The sequence below is a fragment of the Calidris pugnax genome, unplaced genomic scaffold (genome assembly GCF_001431845.1).
Source record: "Calidris pugnax isolate Ruff unplaced genomic scaffold, ASM143184v1 scaffold492, whole genome shotgun sequence".
NCBI lineage: Eukaryota > Metazoa > Chordata > Aves > Charadriiformes > Scolopacidae > Calidris > Calidris pugnax.
Genome location: NW_015091453.1, coordinates 502967 through 515310, shown reverse-complemented (window position 1 = coordinate 515310; position 12344 = coordinate 502967). Strand labels below are relative to the sequence as shown.

Below are 12344 nucleotides of genomic sequence, written 5' to 3'. Positions count from 1 at the left end.
ACTTAGCAGGACAGAAGCATTCTGCTCCCACACTGCAGTTTTTGCTCAGCCCTTTCTCCTTCCCCAGAGCCCCCAACATTCTACCTTGTTAAACCTCTTTTGCCACCAAAGCAAGCAGCACACATTTGCCCTGCTCCTGGGCTGGAGACAAGAGACACAGGAGCACGCAGCAGAGCCTCTGCACCTCTTGGAGGGCAGCAGGATTCAGAGTCCTCCAAGCAGGGAGGTTTCTCCCATTGCAGGAGAAAACGCACACCTTCTTGAGCTCCTGTGCCCAAGACAGTCCTGCCAGGGCAGAGAGATACCCTTTATATAAACTCAGAGGCAGCTTACGCCCTCCAGGATGGACAGTGATCATGAGAGTCTTGAGGTCCTATGTCGCTCTTGCTCTCCACGCATGCTGAGACTAAGGGCTGCCACCACCCAGTGAACACCCCAGTGGGCTGCTACCACCCCCCATATCAGTGTGCAAAGCCCTTCTCCAGCCTGGCATCTCTCAAGGCTGCTGCAGAATGCAACCTCCGTGTGTCCTTCCCTCCAACACCAGCATCATTCCCATCCCCTCCCTGATCCCTCCGTATGGATGACCCTACCACGTCTCCCCAGCTTCTCCTCTGCCCTGTCTAGGGAAGCAGGATGCTATCTGGAGCATCCAGAAACACTTCCCATGCCTATAATCTCCACACCCAGCCCAGCCCCTCTTAGATGCTTCGATGCATCACTCCAGGGCCACCTCGTGCCCATAAGAGCAGGCAATGGCACTGTCTCTCGGTTTGCTGGCTGCCACGAAGACTTTGGCGCCTGCGCTTCGATGTGAGCTACATGCAGTGCATTCCCAGAAGATGCGCGGCCATCTCTTGCAGGGGAGGACTGTGCAGAGTCTGGTGGCACACATGTGTCTCAGCCATGTGAAAGCACCGTCCCTTTTCAATATTTCAGGATCTGAGTGTGCTCAGACCCCAGAATGGATGTTTCTTCCAAGCAGATAGAAATCTGCATCCCTGTTGGGTCTCTAAATGGTCCCGTGATGTGTTGCTCGGTAAGTCCATGCGACAGGCGTGACAGAATGGAAGACACACAGTTGCTCAGGGAAGGGGAAGTCAGCTACTCAGAGCCCTTACAACAGCCTGAACAGAGCAACACGGGTGCCTAGGAAAGCTCTTTGTCAGAGGTAACAAGCTCCTAATGCCAGCCCCATAAGTTGCTGCCAAGGACAGGAGCAAAAGTCCTTCTCTCATGGGCCAAAAGTCTTCCCTTAACCTCCAGGTCTAGTCTGTCACCACACGTGGCATTGGAGAGAGGTTCCCAAGCAACCCACAGCAACCACCAAGGGCTGGCATTGCCCCAAAGAAAGCCTGGGCAATCCCAAATGCCACCAGCTAATATCTCCAGACATGGGTGGTTTTGTCAGTGTTAGGTTGATGGTTGGACTAGATTATCTTATAGGTCCCTTCCAACCTAGGGGATTCTATGATTCTAGGGTTTCCCCAAGGCTCTCAAGACAGACTAAGGAAGGTCCCTGCTCAGAAGAGCTTGTTAGAAGCGATGAGACCAAGTGGTTGGCTTTCTGAGATCTCTGCAATTCAATATGGCCTTAAGTGATGTAGAAAAGGGTAAGGGGAAGGTGAAACCAAGCTGTTCCGGGAAGGGAGGGTGAGGCTGGCAAGAGACCTGGGTGGTACAGTTGAGGGACAGTGGGGCAAGATAGAGGGAGATGGCTGCTGAGACTACATGTAAACGTGAGGTCAGCAGCAATTGGAAAGCAAAGGAGGTCCCACAGGAGAAAAGCAGGAGGCAACTTGCCAGTCTGAGCATCTTGCGCACTGTGGGCAGCCCTGGTCCAGCCTCCACCCCCTGCTCCCAAAAAGAGGGAGCTGTAGATGAGAGCAACAGAGTCTGGACAAGCATCTTCCAGTGGATTAACCAAACTGGGACTCTCCAGCCACCCCTGTGCAGCACAAGTCCTGCAGGCTTTGAGAGGCCCCTAGGACCACTCAGGGCTGATGAATCCAGGTTTCCACCCCTCGCACTCAACATGCCAAGACAGTGTGGGCTTCTGCTCAAAGATATTTACTCTGCTTCAACTTCCTGCCACCAGATCTGTGTAGATATTCAGCCTCCCCCCAGAGCAGCTGGAAAAGCCACAGGACAAATAAAAAAAAATAATATATATATATATATATATAATCTCCATCCAGGGCTAGATCAGGAATGCCTGGGCCATACTGCATGTTCAGCAGGAGCTTAGAGGAGAGAGTTGAAGGAGATCTTCAGGAATACCTTGTTCTTGTGCTCGCTCTTAGACTCTGCTACCAGCCACTGATGAGATGCCAGGCGAGAGCACCTTCATCCTGCCCAAGGGTGATCTGAACTGGCCACACGGAGAGAAGCAGGACAGGGAGCAGCTCTTGCCTAGGACAGCCCAGCAGGGTCATGCTGCTGGAGGCCCTTCAGAAAACGCTTTCCCTTCCCTGTCCCTGCCGCCTCTGGGGATGTCCCCAGTCCAAACACCCGGCAGAGATGGCAGAGAGCCATGGAAAACAGGATTTGTTCCAGGAGGGACAAGACCATCTAGGCCATCTCTTCAAGAGGGAGGATCCCAGCATAGCTTCCCACACAGGAGGGAGGGAAGGACAAGGACAAACCCATTTAGTGCTCAAGTCTGGAGAGGCTCTAAAGCAGTCCTTGCACTGCTGTGTCTCCCAGAAGAGACACGCACCCGGTGTGAGCACAGCCAGGTACTTCACACCAAGGCTTTAAAGAAGCCAAACAGCAACATCTGCCTCTTCCCACCACAGCTTCAGTGCTGCCGGGGGGTCACCTTGGGTCTTATAACATCCCCATCTCCTGACCATGTCTGCTTTTAAAAAAGACCTCTTGAAAGGGAGTCCCAAGTGGAGCCTAACACTGCCCTGCAGCCCAGCAAGGGTCAAGTTATGTCAGAAAAGTTGGATGCAAAGGCACCAAGCACCCACCTCCGGAAAGGCTGCTCTGGTAGGCCTCCAGTGCCAGCCTTTTGTTAAGAGACTGCTTCTAATTGTCCCCAAAGAGCTGCATTACCCACAGCCCTGCTTCAGTACAGCCATGGCCACCCCAGCCCCCCAAAACTGGCCAGGTCCCGGGGCCGTGCTGCCAGCACCTGGAGCACACAAGCCATCACCACCAGTGGTTAGGAGACACCCAAGGACACCTACAGCAGGAACACGTTCTGGTGCCTCATCCACACTGTGTCACCAGACATCCCCTCTCCCCAGGAAGCCGCCCCCAGCTACGTGCCATATTTTCCTGGAGTCAAGTCATCTCCCACTCGTTCACACCAATATGTCCACTGAGCCTTCTTCCTGTGCCGCCAGCAGAGTGCCACCACCGTGCCATCCTGCTGAGGGCAGGGACGAGCTCTGCCACCGCATCCAAAAGGTGGTCCCCACTTCAAGCAGCCACCCTGAGGTCCCAGCAGCGTGGGCACGTGAGCTCCAGCTCTTCCCATGGGAGAGCATCCCAGCGGGTGCCCCTCGGGCACCCAGGGCCAGTGTGAGACCCACAGGGTTGGGGGGAGACAGAGCCCCAGCCCCGGCTACTGCGGTGCGGCCGGGGCCACTTGACGCAAGGCTGCTGGAATGCAGCAGGGCCGCCGGCCGCCCCGAGAGACGGGACTTATAAGGCACGGCCGTGGAAGGCGGGGGGGCGAGCTGCAAAACAGGGTCGCTGGGAGGGAAACGCTGGGGAGCCCAGCTGTGGGGCTCAGGAGCACGACAGCACCCTGGTCTCACTGCCCCGGGTGGGACCTGGGGCTGCAGGGGTCCTGTCACGGCGCCGGGCGGACACAGCCCTGGGCAGTTTTGCTCTTCAACCTCGCAGGAAACACGCAGGAGGAGAAAACTGGGGGAGAGAGGTGTCTGGTGTGTGCTGGGGACGGCTCGGCAGGAACGCGGGGCAGCTTCAACATCACGGAGTGTGCCTCCCAAGGGGAAGGGCTCGCCAACGGGCTCCTTCGCCGCTCTGTGCCTCAGTTTCCCCCCCCGACAAGAGGAGAAGCTGCAAGAGTTGGCTACCTGCTGGCAACTCCAGCACTGACAGAGCTCCAATGCCCTCAGGCAGCTCCTGGAGCAGGATCAGACCAGGGCTCCAGCCAGGAAGCCCCAAGCAGCCACAGGCCATTCCCTCACAGCAGGAACATGCTCCCCCATCCCAAGAAGGGAAAGAGGGCCTTGAACCTCCCCAGCACTTGAAGCAAGGGAGGGCTTCAGCCATTTCTCTCCGAAATCAGCCTCTTGCACGACAAGCACCCAAGGACCAACATCCTGCTTGCCCAGAGGGGAGGAAGGCAGGCTGACCACAAGCAAGCCCAAGAGCCCAAGCATTTTGTCCCCAAGGCTGGGGCATTTCACACGTGACGCCACTTATCGCCGGGTCAGCCCCTCCCCAGCACCGCTCTCCCCCCGCGCTGGGCAGGGGGATGCCACCGGGGCTCAGCCGCCCTGCGGTCAGGGCAGGAAGGCGCTGGGGCAGCAGGGAGAGGCACCAGCCCCTGCCCAGGGCAGCAGGAAGCACATGGGAGCCGATAAGTCCAGGCACCATGCAGAACCCAAGAATAGTCCAGCAGAGGAAGCGCTGCTGGTGTGGCCCTGCCATGGAGACTCCCTCCTGCTCCCCACCGTCGAGTCCCATCCCCTGCGTCTCTGCAGAATCTCATGGAAAGGACAGCACCCAGGCGGGGAACGGGACGACACACACGGGCCACAGCAGGGGTTCAAAGCTGCTGAAACATTTGGGGAGGCCATCCCCACAACTCCCAAGAGATAGTTGTCCCAATAGTGCAGATGCCCAGCTCAAAGAGACACTAGTTGAGCATCCTCAGGACGCCACCACAGCCTTCCATCTTGCCAAGAGGTCTCCTAAGCTAGAGGAGGCATACACGAGTACCACAGGCAACGTGCTGAAGGATGCTCTCATCCATGCTTAGACTACCCAGCCCTGGGCTCCAGGGACCCAGCAGCACATCTGCCACCCTCTGATGGTTGGGGACTTACAGACATCTTCCACCATCAGCTGGAGTCATGGATTTCACCCACAGGGACAGCTCACAGCAGGGAAACCTCCTGCAGACCAGCTCCTCCTGACTGCAACCATACATTTGTTCCCTTGGCAGGAGACATGGAGGCGTGTTATGGTTTGGGGAACCCACAATTTATTGTCGTTTAGACAATTACTCTATCACCTCATGACCTCTCCCTACCTAGGGAGGGGAATTGGGAAAAAACAAAGAAACCCAAAGGTTGAGATATAAAGAGATTTAATAGAATAAGACTAGATAACTAACATTAGTAACACTAAAGAACCAATAGTGATCCTGATACCAATAAAATATAGATGTATATAAGGATTATACTCAGCCCATTCCATCAGCAGGAAGCCATGCACTCCCAGAAGGTGATGGCTGCAGCTTTGGGAGGAAGGGAAGAGCTCAGGGCTCCAGCACTGGAGCAGGTTCTCAGGGTGGCAGCCATCAATGAAGAGAGAAAGAGAGAACTCCTCAACAAACTTACTAATTTATATTGAATGTGACGTTCACTGTATGAAATAACCCTGTTGGCAGCTTGGGTCAAGTGCCCAGGTCTTGCTCCTCCTTGTCCCTGCACCTGGCAAGGGTTGAAAACACTGAGACCTTGAATCCCACATGCCAGAGCTGGCTGTAAAGTAAATATTTTCACAAGTGCAGACACTAGAGTCTTCAAAAGCTGCAGCTTTCCCCAGCATTAGAAGATAAATTAGTGCTGCGTCACTCAAAGCAGGACAAGATGCAACAAGTTCTGCTCAGGACAGAGACTGGCAGCAAGACATTGGCTTGGATGCAGGACCCTCATGAGGTATGTTTCCATCTCAGGTCCTTAAGCAAGTACATGTGTCTCTGCTTCACCCTGCCAACAATGCGATTCCCGGGCACTTTTCAGCCCTACACCTCCTCTGTCCACAGAAGCACATGACTCTCTCCTCAAATCAACCTGATTTGGGGCAGTGTACTACTGGGCATGCCACAGCCCCACCGAGCACACCTGGCATCTCCACAGCCCAACACCAAGCAAGTCTTCCACAAAACCCAAATGCTTATTGGAGTGTCACCCCAACCACAAGGAGACCTTTGGAGACACCAGTAGGACACCAAGCACCCACAGGGCTGAATCACCATTGCGTCACTCCAGCTCTTGGCCAAAGAGGGCCACTAGGCAGCGGGGAGGGGCTGGGCTACCCAAAAATGGATCAGAAAGGCCATCCCACCCAGCATCATGCCCTAATCTCCCTCTGCACCACAGGGCGCTCTCCCCACAAGACTCCAGGCAGGCACCCAGCCTGTACAGTGTGGAGGACAAGGCAGAAGCCAGCCCATCAGCCCAGGAGAGCCTGGGGAGCAGCGCAGAGCAGACAGCAAGGACGGATACAGCACACAGCCCAAGCTTTAAGGCCACTCTTAGAAACAGGTCACGACCCAGCCAGCTCCCCACTGGCATCCTACTGTGGCCAAGGGGACCCCAGAGGTAAAGCTTCCTCCCCTCCTCCAGGACCTCCCAGAGGAGCTGGGAGCTCTCTCCAAGTCCATAGCTTGCTCGACACATCAAGCCACTGCTATAGGTGACCCAGGAAAGTCACCCTTTCAGACAGACACTGGCCTCCTGCCCTTGAAAGCAGATGGAAGGCCACATATCCCCAGGCCAACAGCTTCTGACACACAGCCATGTATCAAGACCTGACCCCACACTAATGCAAGAAGCCACCACCACCACGTCCATAGCAGTGCAGGAGGGAAGGCACCACCCCAAAGTAGGAGGTACAACATTTCAATAGGCTCTTCTGAGCTATGCAGCAGGGCTGGAGATCCTCCACATGGGTAAGACTGCCCTACTGGGTCCTTGGGTTTCCAGCAACCACAGCCTGCAGCTGGGTAAGCTTGGACTCCGTGATCAGGGAGATCCAGCAAGGGTGTGCAAGGCCAGCACAAGCAGTCCCATGCGACTGTCATCTTGAGAAAGCCACTCCAGCAGCCACTGGGCACATCAAGGCAAAGCTGTAGGCATGACCTCATATCTATGTCCTGCCACCCTGCCCTACAACAGAGACAACATGTGGCCAGTTGGGCTTGAGACTGTTCCTTCCCATAGGGCACACAGCGGTCAACATCTTGTCCCTGTTCACAGGGCCAGGTGTAGGAGATGATCTTCACTAGACAGATAGACAGAGCAGCTTCAGCACCATCCCTGTTCCCATCTCCAAGGAAGAACCAGTGGAGAGGCCTGGGGCCAAGGAAAGCCTCACCACCCCAGACCTCATGTAAACCTCTAGCTCCACACTTGCTTGCCACCTAGCCATCATCCAAAGCATCAAAACACAACACCCCTCTGGGGGGGCTGAACCGGGGGGAACAGCAGGTCCTGGGACACGCAGCCTCTCAACCACATCATGACCCTGCAGTGCAATGGTTAAGTGTCCTTGCCAAGCCTGCAGCATCTGCTTGTGCCATGCCAAGGGCAGCGTGTGTCACCTGGCACACGTCCCCTCACGGCGCTGGTACCACTGCCCACCCCAGGGTCCCTCCCCACAGACGTGTGGGCTGACTCAGGATCTCAGCTACCCTGATCCACCTCAGGGTGGACCAGGTTCAGGAGCTCCAGAGCTGGGGCTGTGTCCTACTGCCCTGCTCCCTCACCAGGTCCAACTGCTCAGCACTTGGCATCAGGAGGAATTCTGTTTCAGCCATCCCACAAGGCACATAGTCTTTTAACATGCAAATGAATTTTTTCCACTTACAGCCTTTGCCATGTGAGCCATCTTCACATAATGGTGGCTGTTGCTGCAGAAGATACCTTCCCGCTTCCAGGTGTAGCCTATGATGTACAGGCATCCCTGGGAACACGCTTTTGAGACGACTCACCTCCAGTTCTGTGAAGGGTCTCAGCTAGTGCCTGGTACTCCTTGAGAGGAGGCACTGAGCATTGCAGGCAAAGTGCTGACCACCTCACTTCTACACTCATGCCCTGGTGAGGCTTCAAGCCTGAAGCCTTTACTTGAGGCACCTGGAGGGCCAGGACAGGGAGGAGCATTGCTCTGTGATCCAGGCGGCTCGGTCTTCATGACTTGGCAAGTCCAAGACCAGCAAGCCCAAAGGATCTTTTGGCTCCAAAGCCATCCACATCAGTTCCAGCAAAAGTCATATTTGACTTCACACAGTGACAGTTCCACTATCAGAGGTGCAAAGAACAGCAAAGCCCAAACCACTCTTAACTACCTTTCAGACATCTCCAAGGGCATCCTTCCTTCTTTTCTTGATGAGGTGAAAGTAGAGTCCCTTGCTAGAAAGGAAGCCTTTGGGTTTGGCCCTTCGTAACTTCTGCAGTCACCACCTGAATCCCTTCATTTGGGGGCCAGGCAGGGAAAGCTCTGCTCAGCACCTCCTCAGATCAGCCAGGGAGGAAGATTCATGTCTGAAGGTGGGCCATGTTTACTAGACCAGCTACAGTCAGGTATCAGGAAGAACAGTTACTCCCTCATGGAGACTAGGTGGGATATTGATGTTCAAAGCACCTCGGAATCATGTCTAAAACTCAGATTTGAAAGATTAAGAAAGGAGAAGGAAGCTCCTTTACAGGGTATTTACAGTCACCAGGACACAAGGAGATAAACGGGGAGATTCCCACATCCCTCCCAGAGTAAGAGCAAGGCACTGATAGACCAAGAGGAGGTCTGGGAACGCACCAGTTCCCAGAACCTCTGTGGACATGGTGACTTCAGGCTACTTGCTCAGCCAACAATCTGTCACTAACAGAAAGCTGCATCTAACACTGAGGGGACTTTTATGATGCATGAAAACAGCTCTGAAGCTCCATCCTGGTTCAGCCAGACCGAGTTCAAGATTAGCAAGTGGTGGCCATAACTACTACACCCTCAAGTTCTTCATATCAAAGAGCAGCGTCAGAGTCATTTGACTTCAGAAATTATATTAACCTTATTTGTTTCAAGTCAGAGCGCTAGAATCCACACATGCAAGAGGTATCTAGGTCCACTCAAGCAGAGATTACAGAAATCAAGAGATGCCTGGCACCAGTCCATGAAGTGCTAAAGACATCCAGCACGTAACGCAGGCTGCTCACCAATGCCATTCCCAGGTGGTTCTGGCAGCCCCAGCTAGGAAAGGCCGGGGATGAAGAACTGCCTACCTGGGAGGGTGCCTGGGAGCCGAGAGCCTTCTGCCCCCCAACAGGGCATTTCTAACTGAACACCACAGTCTTGCCACCGACCAACAGGAAAGATGATCCTCTCCCAGCAGAGCACAGCCAGGTAGGTCAATTGTCCCGGTCCTCATCTGGGCTCTGGCCACCCAGCACAACCTCAGGTTTGATGCTTTCCATGTTCAGCAGCCCACAACGTCCAAGCGCTACCACGAGAGCGGCAGCCACCACCCGCAGAGATGTGGGCAGGCCTTTGAGGTCATTCAGAGAGAAGGTGCTCAAGAGGACAACGTGGGACAACCACAGACTTCAGCCGTCCACTTTGGACGTGTGGACAGCCAGATTTCCCCAGCTACCTACAGCTTCCCAGCGACGTCCTAGGAGAGCAAGGATGAACCTCCAGAGAAGGAGCAGCACTTTCGCATGGCACAACCAACACAGTAGGGTGGACACGCGGCATCCTTGTTGCCATATGTCCACAAACACAACAGGCAGTGCCCACGCCAAGCCAGCAAGCTCCCATGGCGGCCAGAGAGGGGCTCTGCCCGCTCGGGGGTGGGCAGCACCTACCCCGGGGGCATCGGGACAGACGCTGTCACGCAGATCAGTGGCTGCCTGGAAAACTGAGCAGGCGATAGCGGCAGGCGGGGAGGGACGGAGTGTGGGGAGGTGTCTGGTGAGGAACAGCAGGGACTGACATTCGGCCCTGTTTGTTTAACATTCCCGCTAACGACCTCGAGAGGCATTCCTGTCCTCCCCATGTCACCGGGCAGGAAGGGGCTGCGAGATCCAGGGGCTCGCAGATAAGATAAAAGGGAAAGGCTGAATTTGGGAGCTTCGCCCCGCTGTATCTGGGGCACAGGCACCCTCCTGCCAGCGCCGGGGGAGGCGGCGAAGGAGGCTCACAGGAAGGGGGGGGACACGGAGGAGCGTCCGCAGCACCAGGATCTAGCGGTGTCATCCCCGCAGTGTGGGGAGATATTCCAGCACACCCTCCTGCACACGCCAGGACCCAGGGACCCCACTATGCATTAAACCTGTATATCACTCTGTATCGAGGGGAGCTTTGGGGAAGAACTTGGGTGGGATGCAGAATTAAACTCCCCAGAATGTGCCAGGACTATGAACACAAAGTCACTCCTTGTGCCACCATTAGCTTCTTCTGGAGTGAGGAGCAGCTCCTGGTCAGCCAGGAGGACACACAGGAAAAACGAGCATTCAGAGGTCTCCCACAGGCTCAGAGTGGCCACCACAGCACCCAACCTGCAGCTCGTCACCCACAGCATTATTTGTGATGGATCCAGGTGCAGAGAAGGCTTTCCAACAGCAACCCCATCCAGGAAGAGGACATCCCAGCACCAGACCCTGCATACCACCTCCCAAACATCCTCAGCCACCTCCTGGGTGGTCAGTCCTTTGTTGCACCCCTGGGTACCGGGTGACAAACGCATCTGGTGAGGCTGCAGATCATCTAGCAGGGTGGACTGGACCATCCCCCTCCCCACACACACAGAGGTGGCACAACAGAGAGCAGGGGCAGCTCCTGTTCAACCCCAGCCCCCTTCCCCAGGGATTCAATCTTTAACTTGGTTTTCCAGCCACCAAGAATCATTCCAGGGAAGACCAGTTTCCCCAGAGGAATAGGATTTCCAGGCTTCCACTTTGCCAACCCACCCCCAGGCAGCGGGGAACAGGCCGGCTCGCCCCCAGCACCAAGAGCTCACCTGGCCACCACCCATGAGGAACCAGCCCACCCAGAGCAACGCCGCTGAGATGCACCAAGCGGCATCAGCCTCGGTGAGCTTTGCAGGCCAGTGAATAATTGGTTCAAGGAGCCGCATTGAGTCTTGCGCGCAGGCGTGGGCAGCCTGCAAACCCCCTGGTACCGACCCTCCCCACACCAGGGAGGTGGCACAGGGCCTCAAGTGCCCTGTCTCCCTACCAACCCATACCAGTACCACCCAGAGAGACTGGGATGCGTCAACAGGAGCATCACAGTCATGTCCCATCGCGTCACCTCTCTGCGCAGGGGAGAGAAACGCTACGGCCACCGCCTGCCAATCCATTCCACCCCGTTACCCAGGTCCCCACACTGGGGTTGGAGACCAGTGGGCGCGATGTCCCCAGGCCAGCTGGTGCATGGGGACTGCCCGGCCCCGGTGGGTGGCGGAGCAAGCCCGGCGCCATGTTGCGGTGGCGCGAGCGCACGGCGCGCTGGAGGAGAGCGAGGGGAGGGGGCAGAGCACCTCCCTGCTCCCCAGGGCCGAGCGCCGAGGACTGCAGCAAAACGCTACCGAGGCCGGCTGTTTGCCAGCACCGGCTCCAAGATGGAGGGATGGCTGGTGACCCACTGCGCCAACGCCTGCTCGAGGGGCACGACGAGAGAAGCAGCAATGCCAGCGGCCAGCCGGCAGCTCCGATGGCAAACATGCAGGGCTGTTTGCTTGGCTTTGGCATATGGCTATGGACAAGCGACCCTCGCAAGCCCTCCCAGCAGAGGGTCCAGCAGCATCCAGGGTCTGGCTTGCAACGGCCATCCAAGGGAAGGGGGCAGCTGGGATGGCAGCTCACAGCCCTCCAGCCCCAACCAGGCTCCCAGCACGTGAGAAGCAGGGCAAGGTCTCCACCACCGTGTTCCAAGTGCATCCCCAGGAGCTCACACGGGCAGAGCGGATGCAGGAGCAGGGGGTTGGGGACAGGACACCGTGACCACGGGCACCGGCCAGGCTGGAGGGAGCGGGGACCTGCCGCAGGGCTACAGGGACACTGGGGCGAAAAAGGGGGCTCCCAGCCGGCAGCCGGGGCTCACCCTGCCCGGCCCCAGCCCCGCTCCGGCCCCTGCCCCCTCTCCGGGAGGACCCGCGGGGCTCCAGCCCCGACAGCCGCTCCCAGCGCCCGGCCCGGGGGGCTCCAGCCCCAGAGGCTCCGTGCTCCGGCTCCCACCGCCCGGCCGCGGCTCCCCAGCCCGGGGGCAACCGACATCCCCGTCTCCGGTCCCCCAACCACCCGGGGGTCCAGCCCCGACGCCGTGTCCTCAGTTCCCCGACCACGGCGTTACGCTCTTCGACGCCCCGGTGCCGCATCCTCCAGCTCCCCGACGCCCGTTCCCCGCCGCCGCCGCGCTCC

At 56.9% G+C, this 12344-nt stretch overlaps 1 protein-coding gene across 1 annotated transcript in view; it reads right to left on the bottom strand.

Moving 5' to 3' along the window:
* The window catches only part of RBPMS2 (RNA binding protein with multiple splicing 2), a 29618-nt gene extending 18213 nt beyond the window's left edge, over positions 1-11405 (bottom strand). Inside the window, exon 1 of the mRNA XM_014961582.1 lies at positions 11298-11405. Coding sequence (XP_014817068.1) covers positions 11298-11405 — 108 coding nt within the window. The remainder of the gene's footprint in view (positions 1-11297) is intronic.
* Between the last annotated feature and the right edge of the window lie 939 nt (positions 11406-12344).